Source organism: Heliconius melpomene, chromosome 14 (assembly GCF_056956725.1).
Source record: "Heliconius melpomene rosina isolate 202511_hmr_F chromosome 14, ASM5695672v1, whole genome shotgun sequence".
Lineage (NCBI taxonomy): Eukaryota > Metazoa > Arthropoda > Insecta > Lepidoptera > Nymphalidae > Heliconius > Heliconius melpomene.
The window spans coordinates 3,969,262-3,990,849 of record NC_140402.1 but is presented as its reverse complement, the minus strand read 5'-3'; the positions used below and the strand labels follow the sequence as shown (position 1 = coordinate 3,990,849).

Genomic DNA, 21,588 nt, shown 5'->3' with positions numbered 1-21,588 from the left:
TTGCCTTAGCCACCAAAATATAAATATTTATAAATCAATATTTACTTACCAAATATCTATATATAGCGAAGGGCACATACTCCATCATCACGAAGACATCAGCCACGGCCAACCATTTCAGTAGACGATTGATGGGTGCCGAAGCTAGGTCTCGTCGTGTTAGAACTGCTACGTTGAGAGCGTTCGCTAAGCTACCAAAAATACAAATCTGAAAATAAATAATTTACTTTATTATAATGGCAAATGTTTTGTTGTTCACTGCAAACAACATGGTTGTGGATTTGATTCCCACTAGGGTGAATTAATTATAATTTATTAATATTTTAATTTTATAACTAGGGAAAGCGCGGCATTGTATTCGGCCACTCAGCACGCATTGTCTCGGAAATTGTACGGAAAGTGGGAGTGGAATGTCCATACATCCGGCTCCCTTACCTTACGCTCGGGTTTACCTCACGCTCGGGCTTACCTCACGCTCTATCCCGCATATAGGAGGCTATATGCGGGATAGAGCGTGTAACTTAAAAAAATGATGTTTGTTTAATTTAAAAAAACTTAGTTGGATTTAAAATAAATAGCAAAGACTTCTCCCACATATCCCGACATATGTACATTACATACATATATAAGAAAAGTGAAGACAATGCGGTAAGAAATAACCAAAACTGTCTACCAAATGTAATTCTAAGAAGGGTGTTGTGTACGCCTGTAGGGTATATTTGAATACATTATCGATAGACCAGTCGATAAATATTTATATTAAACACACAACGAATGTAAGTAACACTTTCCTCTGAATTCTGGAAGCATTGCATGTTGAGTGGCGGAACTCAACCCCGCGCTTTCCCACGTTACCGGAAATGAAAATATTAAATATTGCATTTCTTCGAGTGGGAATCGAACCCACAACCATACACTCACACGCTCGTGCACTACGACGGCCATCATAAATAGAGAAAATACACTTTGTTTTATTAAATTTTGAAAATAACACAAAATTATCAAACAATTTCATTACAAATTAGGTAATTTACAATTTAAGCAGCGCGTAATTACAGAGAGACCGAATAAATTAAAACCCGATGACTACAAATTTGTTATCTATTAGCACGCCGCCGTTTAAAACAATATCCTCAATAATTTTATTTAGTACGATTCAAATTTATTAACGAATTGAAAATTCCTTTTACAAAAGTCGGTTAATTTCCTATTACTAAATTACATAAAGCGAACAAACTAATATTCACCTAATTTCAGTTATAAAAATAAAATAAATAAATGAGCTTCTAGCTGTATTCTGCAAAAAAGCGAAGAAATGAAAATATATTATAAAATATATTAAATCCTTTATTTCCTCGAGTGGGGTTCGAACCCACAATCGCGATACACACTTGTACCACTTCGTCACGACTGCCCTCAAAAAACTAATAACAAAACTATAAATAATACCAAATATATTTGTTTTAGTAGATTCTGTTTATTATTCACATATTACCTTTACATAATATTTAATGATCTTACATAAAACTCAGTTTGGCTTACAGTTATCGGAACAGCTCAGCTAAATTGAAAACTGTTGCTCCATCCGCCCAGCACTCGCCATCTCATTTGAATAATATGTAAATAACTGATAGGGACTGTGGCTATGTATTTTTAGATGTTTATTTTGATCTATTTTCATGAAAATAACATAAAATAGCCATTCGACCAAAAAAATTGGGGCCGTAGTAGCGCAAAAGTACAAAGGTTTGACTATATCGCGACGGTTATGGGTTGGATCCCCACTCGAGGGAATGAATTATTATTTATTAATAGTTTAATTTTTCTAGAAGATTGCGAAAAGTAAGGAATGGAGTGTCTTGACACTATGTTCTCTCTGCCTACCCTTATGTGTGCGGGATACAGCGTGAACCTGATTTAATTTAATTTGAATTTTCTTACTTACCAACAAACTGATATATCCATGTACACTATTATACGCGAGAACAAAATCCCTAAAATCTCCAGAACAATAATCATAGCCGTCGCACTCTTTCACTATAGAAATATTGTATTTGTTCCTCAATTCCTCCAAAGTCTTCAGCCATTCCACGAAACTTGGTGTCTGGTTGCTTTCCTTATGTTTAAAAAGTGATAATAAACGGCTGTCGTCGTATGACGTGTCGAAACTGGTGTTGACATGTCTGTGACGTGTCTCGTTGCCCGCCAGCATTGTGATAGAAACATGCACTTTTGTTCATCACTTAACACTGGCACTGAAGCATGATCCGTCTATTTGAACTAAATTGCTTCTACGCACAAAAGAGACGCTCAAACGTTTTTTTCGTTCACTCGCACTCGAGAACCCATTGTTGTGCACCTTTAACAAAAAAATATTATTTTAAATTAAATAATGAAATAAAAAAAATGTCTTTGTTTTGTTTTGAATATGATTTTAGTTGAGCTTTGACATTATGATAAAATTGAATAGCTGAATAATTTATACGTAATATGAAAATAGTACTTAAAAATTAAGAAACAAAATAGAATAATATAAATATTTAGCAGAATGTGTCAAAGTGTTTATTAATAATAGGAAAAAATAATAACTCCTAACCTGTATAATAGCAAATATATAATTTTAAGCATTTAATATGAAAAGAAAATGTTAACGAAATTATTTTTTTAGACGGTTTTCAATATTTAATAGTACTTATTTGTTTCACTGTATCAGGGCCATAAAACGTTTAACTCCCATAAAATATTAGTCTATATACTTAATGTAACGACAAGCCATAATAGTAAATGCGATTACCACAGGACTCACTCGGTTAGGAGATCCATAAAAAATATTACAAAATTAAATATTTTTCATATAAATTAGCATCAATACTGGGTGTGGGTTCGAATCCCAGTCGAGGCAATGAAATATTTATTTCTTCGCTCTGGTCGAGGCGATAACGCAGCATTGAAGTCCGCCATCCAACATCCAATGTCGGCGGATATTGAAAAGCGGAATGTCTTAACACTAGGCTCTCTCTGCCTACCGTAAAGTTAAACAAACGAATAATAATTATTCTATAGACAACTTTTAAAATTAATTAAAAATTATTAACTCAGCAAAGGTAAAACTAACTTAAAGAAACAAAGTGTAAGAGAGTACATCCGTTCTCTTCAATATTTATATAACAGTCATTCTTATTTCAATTCAGTCGTCTTTCATTATTTATATTATTTTAAATGCTTAATATAGAAACAATTGATCGTATTACTTTTGAAATTTTATAGAGAAGTTTTTAAATTTAAGTTTATTTAAAAATATATATGTGATGGTCACTTTTACTAAGAGGAAATGCAGTGCCGCTATTTTTTCCGCTGTCGTTGGACTGTTAAGAAAAATAAGAAATAATAAAATAGAACAAATAAGCTTCAATTCTTATAAAATTTCTTATAAGGAAAATAGATAATTGGGGTAAAAATCAAATACAGAAAATCTTCTTGATTCAGTGATTTTTCCTTGACTTCGGACAAGCGTGAAATAATGCATTTGACGAGTTGTCAAACTTTCAATATTTTGGATGAAGAGTACTTTTATTCTTTTTAAGATTGACATTGTATCCTGCATATAACAGGAATGGCAGAAGGAACCTAGGAACATTCCATTAAGATACTTCCATTATCGTTCACAAATGAGTCTTTTGGAAATCGTGAACACTAGGTTCCCTCTGCGTAGCCTACTATATTCGGGATATAGATTATGTGACAATAAAAAAAAATATAACAAACCTAAAGCCACATATAATAACCACTAAATCTCATACTATATTTAGCTGAATTTAATATCAGCTTGTTAGTTTGTTACGCCCGATAACGACATGCACGTGATAAGAGCAGCAATTAAAAGTGCTTTATTAGAAACGATACATTACAGGCCATTACACAACACTGATTCGAGATATCTATATATGAATAGATGTATTCTAGTCGATACAAATTGGAAATTGCAATTAATAGCTATTTGTTTTCTATTTATTTTTTAAAGCTTCTCGCTGTAGCAGAGTAGGCGGAGAGAGACTAGTGTAAAGACACTACGTTCCCCACTTTCCTCTGAATCCTAGAGGCATTGCTTGTTTAAAATTGCACTTTGGCTAGACACGGCGAAGAATTCTATGCTCTGGCTCTATATGTTTTAGATAAATAATTCTTCAATTAAGGAAACTATTGGTTCATTTTGTTATAAATACAAGTAGAAATTTCTATAATATACATATGAAAAATACTTATATTTAAATCGCTACAGACTTCCAGATAAAGCGATTTTTCCCATTAAAAGATTTCATTAAATTCGTGACAACTCTCGTTAAAGGACACACTGTTCTATTGTCGACTGGATGATGTCAACAATGCTGTTTACTTTGAATCTTTGCGCTTGCACAATCGGAATTGCAATTTCCATTGAGGTTTTTATATTTGTAATGCGTTTCTATATTTAAACGTTTTTTTAGGTTCACTAGGAAATAAAGTGTTGAGAGTTGTGACACTCCGTTCCCGACAAGATTTCGAGACAATTGCGTATCGAGTGGCGTTACTGAATGCCTCGTTTTGTTTTGATATCAGAGCGAGGAAATGAAAATATTAATATTTAATTACCCTAAATGGGAATCGAAGCCACAACCGTCGCCTTTACAGTCATACGATTGTGCACCACGACCGCCTTAGGATACTAAGTTTTAATTATTTTCTTTACTCTGGTAAGTCCATGTCATTTATACGAAAAAAGAATAAAGACCACCATGTTATACGAAAAAAGCGTAAAGCTTTTTCAATATTTTCTAACGAAATTTCAATATATTGCAAACATAAAGATATATTATGAACCTTATATTATATAGGTAATAGTAAAGCTATAACAAACAAAGACTAACCATCAAGAGCAGGATGTCTCGATATAAACATTAGATAAGAAGAACAACTTCATGTTTCACGCCGTGTAAATTGTGAGAGAAAGCTGCCTTACGATATAACGATTAAGAAATTAATTATAAACTCGTTCAACTGCTTAGTCTCACTGAACTTCACATATCAAATGCAAGTATGTAGTTGAGAGTACTTTAAAGTAAAATATTACTATTTACTAAAGTTGTTTAAGCTGTTTGTTTAAATTATTAAGTTTATATTTAAAATGTTAATAAAGAAAACGTAAAAAGTCCATTTAACCTTTAACTATGGACGTGACTTTTTTATAACATACATATGGACGTCGGGTCTGTCAGACCAGTGTATTTATTGGTCATATTCCGACTGTTTTTTAAAGGAAGAAAACAATTTTATGTTTTAGTTTACATGAATAGCCTCAAATCAAACAAAATCAATATAAATACAATCGCTTTTTATTAAAGTTTACGCATCACAACGATTTAAGTAACTTAAAGTCACAATTTCAGTCTTTGGCCACATGGGATGATTCTTAAGAAAATAATACTATAAAAAAAAGACAGATAATAAAATAAATATTTTTTTAACAAAATATAAAGTCTAACAAATAAAAAAAATAAGGAAATTACATCTTATGTTATAAAATAAAAATTTTGACAACACCTCAAGATAGGGTATTATTGAACATCGATACACAATGGCTTTCAACATTGTAGGCAAACAGGACGATTGCAGTCAACATAAGTATGTGTTGTGTTTCTATATATCTTTTGGGGGCAAAGTGTACATGTTTTTCAAGATCCCAAAACTATTTTTTTAGCTTCATGTTCAAAAAATGATAGATCAGATCGCGAAACGCGAGTCAAAGTCATTCTCAATTCTTAGAGTAGTTTAGTATACAAAACGCGTCTTTTTATTTGATAAAGTGCTATTATCTTTATAAAATGTCGTCGTCCAATTCTTTTGTTTGATGTTGATTATAAAGTACCGATATTTTTGTCCCTGACGTGCTAGGTCGATCATTTTTTTCCATTTTATCATAAAAACTAAAAAAATTTAATCTTTTTTAGGTAAATAATATTTATATTACTAAAATATATAACAAAAAATGCCAAATAATATATGATATAAAACAATAAAAACATTTGAATACAAATAATACAATTAAAATATTAAAGTATATTTTGTAATATTATAAAAATATATGGCGTTTTGAAATCATTCATGTATGGGAAACATGGACGTCGGGTCTGACAGACCCAGGCCCCGTTTAGAAAGTTAAATACTCACGTGTTTTGAACCCAGAGACACAACCACTGCTATCTACATTCATTTTGTCATTAATACGAAAGGTACTGAGCGACTCAGTGGCGGAGGTCACCGAGAAGTGGCCGATTTGTAGAATTCGTAGAACTGTCTGGTCTGTCAGACCCGACCATACTTAAAGGTTAAATTAAATTAAAATAAGCTTACGATTTATATGCAATTTTTTTTTACTTTCTCACTGTATTATAGTAGAGTTGAGAAAGGAAACCTGAGAATCTACTGTATTGAAATTCGAAATATTTCATTACGGGAGGATTTATAACAATTTAGTTAATAATTCTTTTTAAACAACCTCGATATTTCTCTTTCAATAAAAATAGCATATTAAAATAGTAACTGTTCATAGTACAATTTACTTAAGATTATTTAACGCGAACCATTTAAGTGGCTTCTATATTGTTTGTATGAAAACTGAATTGAAAGGAAAATCTATTTCTCTGCAACATTTTACGGGTAATATCGCGAGACACTAGTGTTACTTTTATAGACAGCTAATAAAGACTTCGAAGTTCTATTATTTCTTGACTTTGTTTTATATTTCATTTTAATATAATATCTATTTTTATTACAAAAATAATAACTCTAAAGCCCTTAGAGCATCAAAATTCGATTAGAATTGGACCTAATATTCGATTCATATAATTAATCCTTTTTTTTAGTTTCATAGCAGGGTAGACAGGGAACCTAGGAACCTTGTGTTATGACACTCCGTTCCCCACTAAGACCCTTTCGTTCCTCACTTTCCGAAAAATTGGCATAACAAGGCATTGCACGCACTCCCGGAACTCAACGCCGCAGTTAGTTACTTCAGCAGTTTTTTTAATCTATTATATTTTATATATTAAATAATATATATGGGAGCCACGCAATGCTAATAGCCAAACATTTGCTTAACTAAAATCTAATCTAATGAACATGGAATTGTAAACAATAGTGAATCTAAATATGTATATTTTTAGAAATAAAATAAATCAACTAAAATATTTTCGTTTAACCTTGTCACTTGAAGGTCATGTATATACGAACGAGTACATACAAATTATACATTAAATTTTACATATATATATATGTTAATGAAGTTTGGAAAATTGTCTGTGGTGCGACCGTCCGGCGCCTCAGGAGATGTCAGGACAAAATCATCAACGAATGACGCAAAATCAATAATCTGTTTAAACAATGCTTAATAATGTCAGAATGCGGATATTATTTTAAGAAAATGATTAAGAAACGTATTTGCTTAGTTATTTGATCAACGTCTGCTTAGGATATCTGCTTTTGTTTTGTCTCTTACATTAATTATATAGCGTTCAAAAAAGACCAGTTGAGGCCAGTCGTGGAGCATGGTAAGGCGACAGGGTGTGGGTTCGAGGACTTCGAGGTTCTTGAAGAGTAACATGAATTTTATATAGGATTTAATGTAAAATGACAAGAGCTAATACAGCGTTCACCAAAGACCAAATAAGGCCAGTCGTGGCGTAAGGGAAGGTGTGGGTTCGAGGTTCTTGAAGAATAACATGAAATTTGTATAGGAGTTATTTTATAATAACAAGAGCTACATGAACAATTCAGTATCGATATATTATTTGATATTACTGACTATCGGATAAAATCCTAGTCGATTTATATGGAAGAGTATAATAGTTAAAAAATCTAAGCGAATCTACAGCACTTTCCGCCGGATTCTTGGGATTGCGTGTTGAATGGCGGAACTTAACGCCGCGCTTTGCCTCGTCATCGAGAAATGAAAGAATTATTTAATTCTTTCATTTCTCGATGATGATATATTTCTTTGAGTAGGAATCGAATCCACACAAAAACAATATCAGCTTGATTTATATAAAGAAAATACAAGAATATTCTTATAAATTTTCCTCTTTTACTAGCATTATTAGTTTTTACAAATATATAAGTTAAACTGATAAACGAGTATCATAACGTTGTATAGCCCTTTGTATAATATAATAGTAATATTCCTTGGTTAGATATTATTACTAAGGGAAAACTTACTTTATTTAATTTTAAAGTTAAATCAAGAAACTTAAAGTAGTTGGCAAGCTTTCTTGCAATTTAAAAATAACTTAATTTTCGTTGCCGCGTAAACAAAATAAAACTTGAAGAGGAATTATTCCTATTCTCTACGCTTCTTCTAATCTGCTGCGTTCTTGTCAGTTTAATTTTTCGTGTTGTTTATGAATATTCTATTTTCAATTAGCTGGAAAAGTATAAAAGATCTGAAAAATTTGTAATGGTCTTAATAATATTTAAAATTATTTGTGCTTTTACAGCTCCACCTGTACTCCTCATACAGCAGGGTAGGCAGAAGAAACCTGGGCATTAGCCACCACTCTGAACGAAGGCGTGAAAATAATGGTCTAAGCCTGAATGCGAGTAAGACAAAAGTTCTGATATTTGAAAGAAGTGAAGAAAGGACGGAATGCAATATCACTATAAATAGTACGATTTTAGAACAATTGAATGAAGACATAACTCTCTGAACCCGGCGAGGGATACAGCATGAAGCTAAGCTAATTTAAGTTATAAATAAATAAGTAACCCTAAAAATATAAATAAATAAAGACATTATGTAATTTTAATTTTATAGTAGATATTATATACCAATTTAATTGGTAAAAATAATTTAAAATTAATTATTATTATTAATAATCCGAGCTAAATATACAATTAAACTTTGTACTATTATCACTGAAGTAAAGCACTAACATTATAAACATCCGAATGTGCAATTTGAAAGCAATTTGTGCACTCTCGTAACAGAATACACCTATTGAAAGAAGGAAGTATCGTATTCTTTATTGACAAACGAACGAACGTACGTCGTCGGTTTATAGCTGGCTTCGCCATTGTAATAAAATAAAACATAGATAGTTGCGAGTTGTGAGCCATTAATTATGAAAAAAGAAAAATTAATTTGTATTTTCATTGCTTTGCTCTTTTACTGCTGCTCGAGTCACTCAACACTTGGAAAATGGAGAACGGAGTACCTTAACACTCAGTTCTCTGTGCCTACAATGTATGCCGAAAATAGTTTTGAAACAATAAACGAAAATTAGATTTAAACTTTAATATTGGTTGGTGTTCTCGAACTTTTTCCAATATTATTAGCAAAATATGAAACCCATTCAAACTCCCAGCTTTTTGTTTCAAATTGTCAATCTAAAATAGACCGATTCATGTACCCTAAATCAAATTTAGGGAGGCTTATTTATATACTCTTTTAGTTAGTTATAAATGGCCCATTTATTTTGAAAGTGGTGTAAGTCCATTTTCTTTTGTGTCGAGAAAATTAAAGGTTATATTTGTTGATTTAAAAATATAGGCAAATCATATGAGGCCTGGCATTGTTTCTATTGTTTTATCAACATTTAATTTGTTTATATAAATTTGTTTTTAGCTAATTAGACTACGATAACACATATTTATGTGTTGCAAATGGACTTACACCACTTTCAAAATTAGGCAATTGTAAAAATCATTTAATTTCAATTTTGAAAAATCAAATATCGCTTAAAATATACTTCATTTTAATATAATTTTGTTTACAAATACGCATAACAACACATAAAATTTTATTTTAGACGGCAATTACATTGTCATTACAAGAATTTACATATTCTCAATTAAAATATGCATGATGCACCGGAGGTATGTAGGGTAGAGCTGCTTCATGTCTTTATATTTTTCGTACGTAATAGGTCTGGCATTTTGGCATTTTTCACGTAATATCACACGTAATCCTATAAATATTATAAGTCTGAAACATTGTAAGTTTTTTTATTTGGGTAAAGGTATCGCCAAAAGTACGTAATAGATTGGTTTCAAATTTAATACACAGCTAGAGTAATAATAATAATAATAATACTCTTTATTGTACACCCATAAGGAAAATAACAATAAAAATAGACAACAACAACAAAAAAAAAAAAAAAACGGAAATGTACAAGAGGCGACCTTATCGCTAAACAGCGATCTCTTCCAGGCAACCTTAAGGCATAGGATAAAAAAAAGGGAGGATGAAGGGTTGAGGTGTAAACAATAATTATAATAAATTTATAAAGCAAACAGCATACATATATTAAATATATACAAATATAAATACCTAATTAAACTTACACATTACACATATACACTTACATACATAAATATATACATACATACATACATACATACATACATACATACCTACATACATTTTCATATTTTATAAGTATAGGTGGCAATACAAAAAGGCAGTTTAGAGGGCATGGTAGTGTAGTTTTAGGAGTCGCTTAAATGTTTTTAAAGATTTTGCCCGTCTGATATTCAGAGGTAAGGCATTCCAAAGTCGGGAGGATGTGACAGTAAAAGAATTGCTGAGGAAGGAAGAGGAGTGTGAAGGAATTCTTAGAATTAAATTTTGTTCAGAGCGAAGATGTCGGGAATGAGAGTGCCCCAAAAACTCGAAACGCTCTTTAAGATATGGTGGTGTTAGTGGATCAAATAGTACACAGTAAAGAAGACGGAGAATATGAGTATTCCTGCGAAGACGGATTGGGAGCCACTTGAGCTTTTTGCGGAAGTCAGAGACATGGTCGTACTTTTTTAATCCAAAAATAAACCGAATAGCAAGATTTTGTAATCGCTCAAGTTTGTTTAACTGCTCCTCTTTCAAATCAAGATAACAAGAGTCAGCATAATCAAGAATTGGTAAAAGTAGAGACTGTGCTAACACAATTTTTGTCGGAATAGGAAGGAAATTACGTAGCCTGAAAAGATATCCTACTGATGCAAACATCTTTCTGCTCACCTCACTCACCTGCGGATTCCAGGACATATTATGATCGATGATGATGCCAAGATTTTTAACTGATTTACTATACGGTATAATTTGGCCATTTAAAATTATATCAGGTAAGGCGGGTATGCTAATTTTAGATATGAGCTTTGGACTACCAACAACAATGGCTTGAGACTTGCTAGGATTCAATTGCACTCCAAAGCACCTACTCCATGCGGATATTTTCGTTAAATTATTGTTTATCGTATTGATAGCCGCTGGTAGCTCAGAAGTTTTAGACTTACAATAAATTTGGAGATCATCTGCGTATAGGTGGTAGAGAGAAGTGATATGTTGGGAAATATTATTAATAAAAAGTGAAAACAGCAGAGGAGACAACACGCCACCCTGTGGGACGCCAGCATTGACTGAGGACCAGTCCGAATAAGAATCACAAATTCGTATACGTTGACGGCGTCCATGCAGGTAATTATGAAACCAGTCGATTACATTAGGAGATATGTTAAGAGAACCTAAAGTGGCAAGCATTATGTCAAAATCTACGGTGCCAAAAGCATTACTAAAATCCAGCAACACTAATACCGTGACCTCTTGACTGTCCATACCCATTCGGATATCATCGGTTATTTTGACAAGTGCTGTTATCGTGCTATGACCAGGACGGAAACCGGATTGCAAAGGATTTAGAAGGTTATTTTTAGAAAGGAAATATGTGAGTTGGCTTTGCACCATGCGTTCTAGGACTTTGGATAAGAAAGGAAGTATGGAAATTGGACGGTAATCGTTATCACAAGTGGGATTGTTCTTTTTAGGTAAGGGAATGATTTGTGCTTCCTTCCATGCTGAAGGAAAATCACAGGAATCAATGGAAAAATTAAGCATGGAAGTTAGGATGGGACAGATGATATCAAGTATGGGGATGATCATTTTACGGCTGACGCAGTCAGCACCAACAGCATCGGAGCTAATAGCCATAATATTTTTCTTAACATCACTTTCCGTAAATCGACTAAAGAAAAAATTTGGAATATTAGGAGAGGCGAAAGCGGCGATTTGATTAAGTGTATTCTGTTTGGTAGTATTATTAATGTTACTCGAAGAAGAGAAATGCTTATTTAGCTTGTTTAGATTTATATTCTGAGGATTAAGGTTTTGACGTGCTTTACCTACTCCTATGGATTCAAGAAATTTCCATACTCTAGAAGAATCATCTTCTTCAAGTATAGATTTATGGATATGGCGTCGTTGATGGTCTCTACACACTCTATTGCAATGATTCCGAGCTTTGTTGTATTTAAGTTTATTTTTGTCACTAGGCTTTAAAATATAACGTACTTTTGCCATATTTTTCTTTCTTTGCAGCATTTTTATATCCTCAGTTAGCCAGGGAGCAGGAAGATGTCTCACCCGAATAGGACGCAATGGAGCGTGACGATCATAAAGTTGCAATATTAAGGAGTTGAAGGCAGCAACTTGCTCGTTAATTGTTGCATAATTTGAAATTTCGTACCAGTTTGTTGCAGCTGCGTCTTCCCGCAGTTGATTCCAGTCTATTCCACCAAAATTGCGTCGCAGAAGAATTCTTGATTTAGCTTTTGGGGGTTTAATTTTATATGATAAATAAATAAGGTCATGATAAGAAAAGGCCAGAGCAGGGTATTGACCGTGTTTTTCAACGTGATCAACAGAAGAGACAAGAGCTAAGTAGAGAAGTGAGGGTAAACAATTTGGAAAGTTATGCGTTGCAGTGAGAGGAAGAACATGCAAATTAGCACCAGTAACCAAGTACCTCAGGCGAGAGGCACGATGGTCATCTTTTAACAGACATGTGTTAAAATCACCCATTAAAATTGTATGAGGATATAAAGGCTTCAGTCGCTCCAACAGGGTTTCAAAAGATGAAAAGTAGTCGATCGTAAGGTTCGGACTGTAATAAACTCCCAGTAAGACCCTTGTATGTGAAAGAACTACTTCAATAAACAGGTGTTCGGGGCCACCATCTGTTTGGTACTGCGATTGGTCCACTATACTAAAAGCAATATGCGAACGTAGATATATAGCAACACCACCCCCAGAGCGGCCAATACGATCATTACGAATCAGATGAAACCCTGGAAGCGAGTAAGAAGTCGATGGCAGACATGGCTTTAGCCAAGTTTCTGACACCAATATTGCATGAATATTTTTACTATCGAAGGAAGCAAGAAGATCTGAATAATGTGCAGGAACACTTTGCGCGTTGATATGAATAACATTGAAATTTTTCAGAGTGTCTGAGAAGTTGACGTCAATGATTTCGCCTAATGTGGGAATACTGAGAGAACTGTCTGTACTACTTGCCCCATTAGAAAAGGAAGAGAAGGACAGGAATGAATCATAGTCATCATTACTATGAATGTATGAATTGGAATAGTACATAGGCTACATTTTATTTAAAAATTCAACTCCTAAATAATATAAAATTAGAAAAATCGTAATAAGATTGGGGATTTTTCTGCAAAAAGATGTTCTACTGTTGTTTTTGCTGTTTTTTTAATTCGCAAATTCGGGCAAAAATACGGAGTCATACAGCCTTGTCGTATTTATTTTCTTCTCACAGGTTATGCGCTGTACATTTTCTAATACATCTCTCTATTTTTTTAATATCTATCTTTTAACTTACGAGTAGTGGAAACACGAAAGGCCAAACAATGCAAATCGTCCGCGGGACACATAAAATAAATGAAAAATAACAAAACACAGATCGGCATCCATCTGCTATACCTCTGTCAATTGGACTTACACCACTTTCATAATCAATGATTATGCAATTTCATTAACCGACCGATTTTGAGTTGTACAAAACATGGGATTTTTTTTGAGAAATTAAACATGGACTTGTTATAAATAAAAAAATTACATTAAATTAAGCATGAATTACGTGATAGCTCATTTTTTCTCAAAAATGGACTTACACCACTTTCAAAATAAACGGTCCAAATAATGAAATTTTGACTAGTTTTTATTGATTTAAGAATGGGGATACTATAAACTGGTTATAAAATATATATTTTTTTCAACAGAAATGACCTTTAGCTTCACGTTGTATTCCGCTCACAGCGGGGTAAGCAGAGAGAACATAGTGATAAAACACTCCGTTCCCCACTTTCCACGTATTCAGTTGCAGAACTCAAAGCTGCGATTTAAGATTCGAAGAAATAAAACATAAAATATTTCTATTTCCTCAATCCCACGCGGCCCCACCAAATTACATAGAGATTTTTCATTTTCACGATTATTACACATTTTAAATGAAAGTATTTAACCGGATTAATTGGGTTTATTTAGTTTTTGGGTTATACATTCAGTAGAATCTAGCCGTGACCACGGACTAATGTAAAATGTTCCAAACGTCGGGTTCATTTAAAATAATATTTACCTTTGTTGTATCAAATGAGCACTGCCGTATGGAATCAGACCCATTAAACGGCGATAGTAAATCGATAGCAACTTGTACTACAAGCCTCATAAGCGCTATGCGCTTTTCTGTGTAGGTGTAATGTAGAGAATGGGACAATGTGTGAGGAATAGAAAGGAATTATTTATGGCGACCACGGAATATGGGTGGAGTTTAATCAGCTTCACGCTGTATCCCGCACACAGCAGGGTAGGCAGAGGGAACCTAGTGTTAAGAAACTGCGTTCCCCACTTTCTGACGAATTCTGAAGGCATTACGTGTTGAGTGGCATAACTCTACGCCGCGCCTTGTGGAGTTTAATTTTAAACATTTTCACCCTTGGATATCAGTTTATAGTTTATTTAATATAATTAAGGGCTAAAAACTGGTTGGGGGGAATCGGACTCGCCCACTGATGCTTCCTTGAAATTGGTCAAAATTGTAGATCAACGGGAAGTATATATTAAAAAAGTTACAAGCTTACGTTTGCGGTCACATGCACTCATTTTGTATGAAATTAACTATAAATATAAGTTTATAATTCAATACAAATTTCATAACTGTAGGTCCACGAGAAGTATCCTATAAATTAAGTATTTAATATATATTATCTTGACCTTTTTAATATATCTCAGTATTATCTCATAATAGCCATTTCTATTTTTAAAGATTAAATAAAGGAGTAGGTTATTATTAGAGGAACTGTTATCTTTTTCAACGCTATAATAATCTTTTTCTGCAAAAAATGTAGAACAGATCTAATAAAAACATCAACAAAAATAGGTCATAGCGATACGATCTCAAAAATAGAAAAAAAGATTAAATAAAGAAGAAAAAAATAATTTTGTTATTTCTAAGTCACGTCAGTAATTTTGTAAAGGCTATTTTAGTATTAAAAAAAAATCAAATAAATGCTAATTTAAATACAAATTGTATCTAGGATTATCGTGTATACATTCGAAATATTAATGCTTATATTAGACGGAATCAATTATGCCATATAAATTCTAGCTTCACGTATATAATAGGATAGGCTCCCGCCTAGTGTTACGACACTCCGCTCCCCTCTTACCACTGAATTCTAGAGCTAGAGATTCTAGAGAGCGAAGAAAATTAATATTAAATATTTTATTTCCTGAAAAGGCAATCGAACTCACAACCTGTCACGTTTACAATCGGACGACTGTGCCCCTACACCTCGACTGGCATATAAATAGACTGTTTATATAAATCTAGATACTCTAGACTGAAATTTAAACATCAAAGACGTTTTAGTCATGAGAAAACAGCGAAAAGATATGTAACAGGTAAACCACAGTAAAATCGGTGCGAAACTTGCGCATGCTCATTGTTTTGTTGGTGCTATGGGATTTTTGGTTGTTTTAATAGTAAATACATTCTTCAATTGTTTTTCTGACTAAGCATTATATATGTATGTACATAGAAATATTATATTGCATACTAATTTAATTTACCTGTATACAACTCATGGGGAGTATTTAACCCAACGATTGCTATTTGTCCCTGACTGAGCTATCAAATTATCAAGTTGACATTAATATTAAATAAACAGGTCTATATTCCCTTGAAGGAAGGGAAAAAAGGAGCTTCTAAGCCAATACAATCAAAAAACAAGAACATTTGTGTATCGATTTTGCTGTATTTAGTACGAAATTTGCCACGTAATCAAAACCTACAGGGTACTTCCCGTGCACCTACAGTTAGAACTTGCAGTAAAGTCAAGTTGAAATACTATCAAATATATCTACGGTCTACGGTCCCTTAGAGCACAAAAATCAGGCTTCTAAGTGAACACAATCAAAATATATGAGACGATATTTATGCCTCAATTCGATAAAAACTATTACAAACTTATAATTGTATTTAATTTTGTAATTTTCTGGAGTTTTTATGTTGTTATGTTATATGCCTAGTTAATTTAGTACAAAAGTTATGAGGTAACAAACATAAAAAAATATATATATATACAGTCGAATTGATAACCTCCTTTTCTTACAGAAATGGGGTAAAAATAAGTGCAATTTCACTTGCAATTTTTATCAATTTCTATAAGTTGTACCATTGACTTTCAATCTTGAAATTGGTCCAACTCGAATTTCATCGTCTTTTTTTTTTATTTAAAGTCCATTCAACAAAATACCGCCAAATATTCTAATATTGTTTTGCGTCTGCATTAAGCCTAACACACTATAGAAATAAGTTTAGTTTAGTTTAATAAGCTAATTTTAATCTTTGTTTGAGTAGGTATATAAAGCTGGAAGACAGGATATTAAAGTCCTTATGTTGTTGCATAGAACACGCATAATAACCATTTATGAAGTCTCTCGTCAAACTTTGATATCGTTTACTTTGAAATTAAATTTTATATTGTATTTCATTTTAATAAAATATTATATATATTTTAAATCTATATTTATTTAGGGACCTTTTAATTAATTAAAATAGAGAAATGTCAGTCTAATGATTTCCTTTAAATTAATATTTTTAAAAACAGACGCATTATTTTATGATAATTTAAATATTACATAGTTAATCGGAATCAAAATTTAAGCTTGAAATACTGAATTATTTTGTATTTCATATTAATAATTTCTACCTATTTCCCTTGCTACATTCAAGTTGACTTTCAATAAGATATAGTTTAGTGGCGGAACTAAACGCCGCGTTTCGCCTTAACGCCAGAGCGAAGAAATAAAAATGTTAAATATCTCATTTCTGACTGGCCTCAATGATGTTATAATAATCTTAAATTACGAGTAATAAATCCGTCCATACTATATAAGTACCATTTGATATCACCAATTATTCTGGTGCGACCGATCACGCTGCCAGTGGCACCACAATACTAGCACTATCAACAGTAGACGGTCTCTTTAGGGAACAGGATAACTTAATTAAAATACTTTCATGTCGACCTTCGTTCGAGATTGCTTTCTAAACGAATTTTTGTAATTGTACATTTCTCTAATAAATCTAATTTGATATTGTATTTCTTATTGTAAATAGATTTATAATTTTAATTCCCAGTTGTCCTTTGATAATTTTAAGTTAAATCATAAAATGAAATCAGCTTCACGCTGTATCCCGCATACAGCAGGGTAGGCAGAGAGAACATAGTGTTGAGACACTCCGTCATCGACATCGTGCCGCTGCGCCACAACGGCCTCATAATAATATTAATAATAATTTAAGTTAATTATGCGTGCGTTTTTCCCTATTTATTTCCCGAGATTCAGATAATGCGATGAAAGAAATAATTATCTTATATACCTAATGTTTTAACGCTAGTGAAGTTATATGAAGTCTAATTTAAATTTTATTTTAAGCTCAGCAGCAAACTTATCTATATATATAAAAAATCGAAAGGTCACTCATTCATCACGAAATCTCAGAAACTACATGTGCTAGGAATCTCATATTTTGCATAGGGGCTACTTATAGGACGTAGGTGTTCGCTAAGACGGGAATTTGCAATACTCGACTTCTAAGGGGTTGTTTTTGGGGTCGAAAGTTTGTATGAAACTTCGTTACTACAAATGCTAGAAGTCTCAAATTTTGCATAGACGTCACTAGGACGTAGTCATGGAGACAGATATTAATAATAACCATAGTTCACGCAGGTGAAACCGCGAGCGGGCCGCTAGTAATATATAAATGGATGTTTAATGTTCACATTTAATTGAACCCTATTTTATACTTCTGAGGCCTATTATATAATTAAAGTTTTTTTTTAAAGCTCCACGCTAGCGAGGCGTGCGTCGCGAGGTAGTTGAGTTATACCACTTAATATGCAATATTTTAAATTCTGGCAGAAAGTGGAGAGCGAAGCCTGATACTATGTCACTAAATAAAATTGACGCTATGGTACGCTCCTACACAAAAAAAGCGTGAAAGAAAATACTTTATAATTTAATCATGTTTTTTGTACATTTTCACTTTACATTTGTAACCAGCGTCGATGATGATGATGATGACGAAGGCGCGGAAGTCCATTAAAAATGATTTTAAGACAACGCATTAAAAAAGTTTGAAAATTCCAATTATTATTTTAAAATAAGGAATATATTTATAATATAAGTAATTAAATAATGTATCATAGAAAATGAAAAGAAACAAGACTTACCGATGTATTATAAAAAAAATAAAAAAACATTAATAAAAGTAAATAAAAGTTAAGTTTTACCTCGCTCGTATAATAAGTTAAATAGAATTCCTTTTGAGGTTTTATATCTCATTAGAAGGCTTTATATAGGTACATCTACTATGAGAAGTACAGGAAAGGATTCTAGTTTTCGCTTTTTACTTATGTCAACATAATGAGTACTTGTGAGGTTCTTTTAGATATATTTTAAATATTTATTTAGATGCATATTTTTGTATTTAATTACTACATTAAAACCAGTCCAAAAGTTGCATTTCAATTGTAAAATCTCAAATATCTATGATTTTAGTATGTTTAAAGGAAATATTTTAGTGAAATCCTCACCTCAAAAATATAGAAGGATATTTTACAAAATTTCCACTCATTATTATTGAAAAATATATGAAATCAAGCATATTATATTCCGCATAGCATATTATATATTATTATATTCTCAATATCTTTCATTAACCATGTTTGTATCTACAATACGGCTAAAACACGTTTGGGGGTCAATGTGAAGGCAAATTAAGCATTGTAATGGAAATTGCCCTATAGATGCCTAAAATCCGTTAAATAACCACTTAAAAACAAAAACAGCTTTACCTTTTTTTCATATCATATATATATATAGGGAATCTAATATTAAGACATTTCTTTCACCAATTTCGATGTGTTAGGTGGCGGATCTAAACGCCGCGCTTGTCTAGCAAAGCGAGAAAATGAAAATATATAAGTAAAATTATTACCTCATTTGGAAATCGAACCCACAATCATGACGTTTACAGTGTGATGGGTGTCCCATTGCGCTACGTCGGCCTCAATAAACCACTTATAACATTATTATTTAAATGGAAATTTTGATAATTTTTTATATTATTAATTTAAAGTACTATTCCACGCTTAGGAAAAAAAACTTTTTAGAAAACATATAAAAAATTGGCGGGATTTGAACCCGCGCCGCCTCTCGCTACGTTAAAAAAAATTATATGTTTTTTAAAAAGTAATTTTGTTTATAATTGAAATGTTTGCTTAATCCTATTATATAAATGTAAAAGATTATGAAGCTGTATGTTTGTTCTACTTTGCATTTAGAGGAAAATTTTCAGATTTTTTGGCTTTAAAATAACTATAGGTTTAAGAAGGCAAAGCCATATTTAAATAAAAAAAGCTAATATATCTATACATTGTGCAAATGATTTTATCTACTATAATCTGTAGACTTTATTAAGTTAATCTTTCTTAACACCTTTTTAAAAGATTTAATTACTTTATACATATGTATGTATCTATATAATATTTACGGTGCTGTTATGAGTTTGTTCGTCTCTCATGGTGTTGCTTTATATTTACGATTTTAATTTTAACAAAAAAGAAACAAAGTTTAATGTTGGGTTTTGCATTTTCTAAAATAGGTGAAAAACTAATAAAAAAATATTTTTTAAATTCTCCCCACTACCAAGACAAGACATAAAAATATTATTATTTTAACTTCCTGCTGTATCCCACATAATATAGTAAATTATCATAATAATAATAAAAAAGCAATGTATTTAACACAAAAAGAAAATAACAAGATTATCAATACTTAAACAAAAAATATATAGCAATATAGTATAATTAAACATAAAAAAAAAGAAAATAATAAAAAGACACTAAAATAAACAGTAAGTAATGACACTTGTACGTGGGTGCTATGGCGGGTCTATTTTTGCTTAAATTCGAGTGTTTACATTGTTAGCAAACACTGTGAGGTTAATGGATGTTATATCAGAGGTATGGAAACAGAACTTGCTTCACCTTATTTCTTGTTATTTTAGCGAACAAGGAAGTAGGCTGCGTTGTAATAGAATAATCATTTTCTACTTTTAATGGTTGAAAATGTTAATTAAATCGTTAAAATATTTTTACGGGATATGGAAAAATTAAAATTAATTTACTAATTTTATAAAAAAAAACATCAAAAATATTTCCCAGACAAGTTTTAAAATATTCTATCTATAGATATTTTTCGCATACTGTGTATACATTTAGGATTTTTTATTATCAATTTAAAACGTCTGTTTACAAAACGCAACAAACACGTGAACCGCGAAATTTTTAAATATTTATACAACTTTACACAGAGATAAAAGTACTCACGTATTTTTCTCCTCCTAAAAACTATTATAACTAAGCAAATTTAACGATATCACAATTAGTTTTTTTCATATAGGATTCGTGAAAAGAAAATATTAATTTTTCGTCAACTATTTCTAGGAGCGCCCGAGCCGAACGACGTTTCTACACTGAGGCCAGTGCCTGTTGCTTTACAGTTTACACACTCGAAATGGAATTATCTATATCATTCCCACAATTATTTATTTGTAAGGCTCTATTAAATTTTAAATAAGATGAAAGAGGATATTTTAAGCCATTGCGGCTCAGCCTGTGACTGTAAAAGCGACGGTTGTGAGTTCGATTCTCGCCCGAAGGTAACAAGACAAAGAGTATCATTGAATTCCGCCACTTAACACGTATATCTAAACTCGGATATTCAGTGGGAAGTGAAAAACGGAGAGTTTTAGCACTAAGTTCGAGGTACTAGGAGCGGAGAATATCGCGATGTTAGTCTTGAAACTGGCACAATATTGTTTACTGTTTTAAGCAACTGTGTGACCGATTATGTTCCTTACGTTGAATGCTAAACAGAGGATAAGAAAGAATGTTTTGCATTTATTATGTTAATTGCCAAGAAAATAAATAACTTTGGGCCGTAGATTTTTTTTAGCTTCATAGTATATTCCGCACACAGCAGGGTAGGTAGAGGGAACATAATGCTAAGAGTTAAGGCACTCTGTTCCCCAGATTCCACAGAAATTCTAGAGGCATTGCGTGTAGGTGGAACTCTACGAAACGGTTTGAATCGACACCAGAGCGAAGTGTGGGAGTCGAACCCACTACTTGGGGCACTTA

The 21,588-nt window shown here is 32.2% G+C and overlaps 2 protein-coding genes across 2 annotated transcripts in view; both read right to left on the bottom strand.

Annotated features, from left to right (window-relative positions):
* LOC146531998 (G-protein coupled receptor dmsr-1) overlaps window positions 1–20,909 on the bottom strand; it is a 37,869-nt gene extending 16,960 nt beyond the window's left edge. Inside the window, exons 1-3 of the mRNA XM_085197341.1 lie at window positions 20,776–20,909; window positions 1,946–2,359; window positions 50–208 (exon numbers count right to left, since the gene is read on the bottom strand). Coding sequence (XP_085053467.1) covers window positions 50–208; window positions 1,946–2,212 — 426 coding nt within the window. The 5' untranslated portion in view covers window positions 2,213–2,359; window positions 20,776–20,909. The remainder of the gene's footprint in view (window positions 1–49; window positions 209–1,945; window positions 2,360–20,775) is intronic.
* LOC146531999 (uncharacterized) lies at window positions 10,493–13,453 on the bottom strand. Its single transcript, XM_085197741.1, has one exon. The coding sequence runs from the start codon at window positions 13,451–13,453 to the stop codon at window positions 10,493–10,495; it is 2,961 nt and encodes a 986-aa protein (XP_085053867.1).
* Window positions 20,910–21,588: the final 679 nt, after the last annotated feature.

What these genes read in the sequence shown, in the direction of transcription:
- LOC146531999 (XM_085197741.1), bottom strand. Translation starts at nt 13,453, where the DNA reads ATGTACTATTCCAATTCATACATTCATAGTAATGATGACTATGATTCA.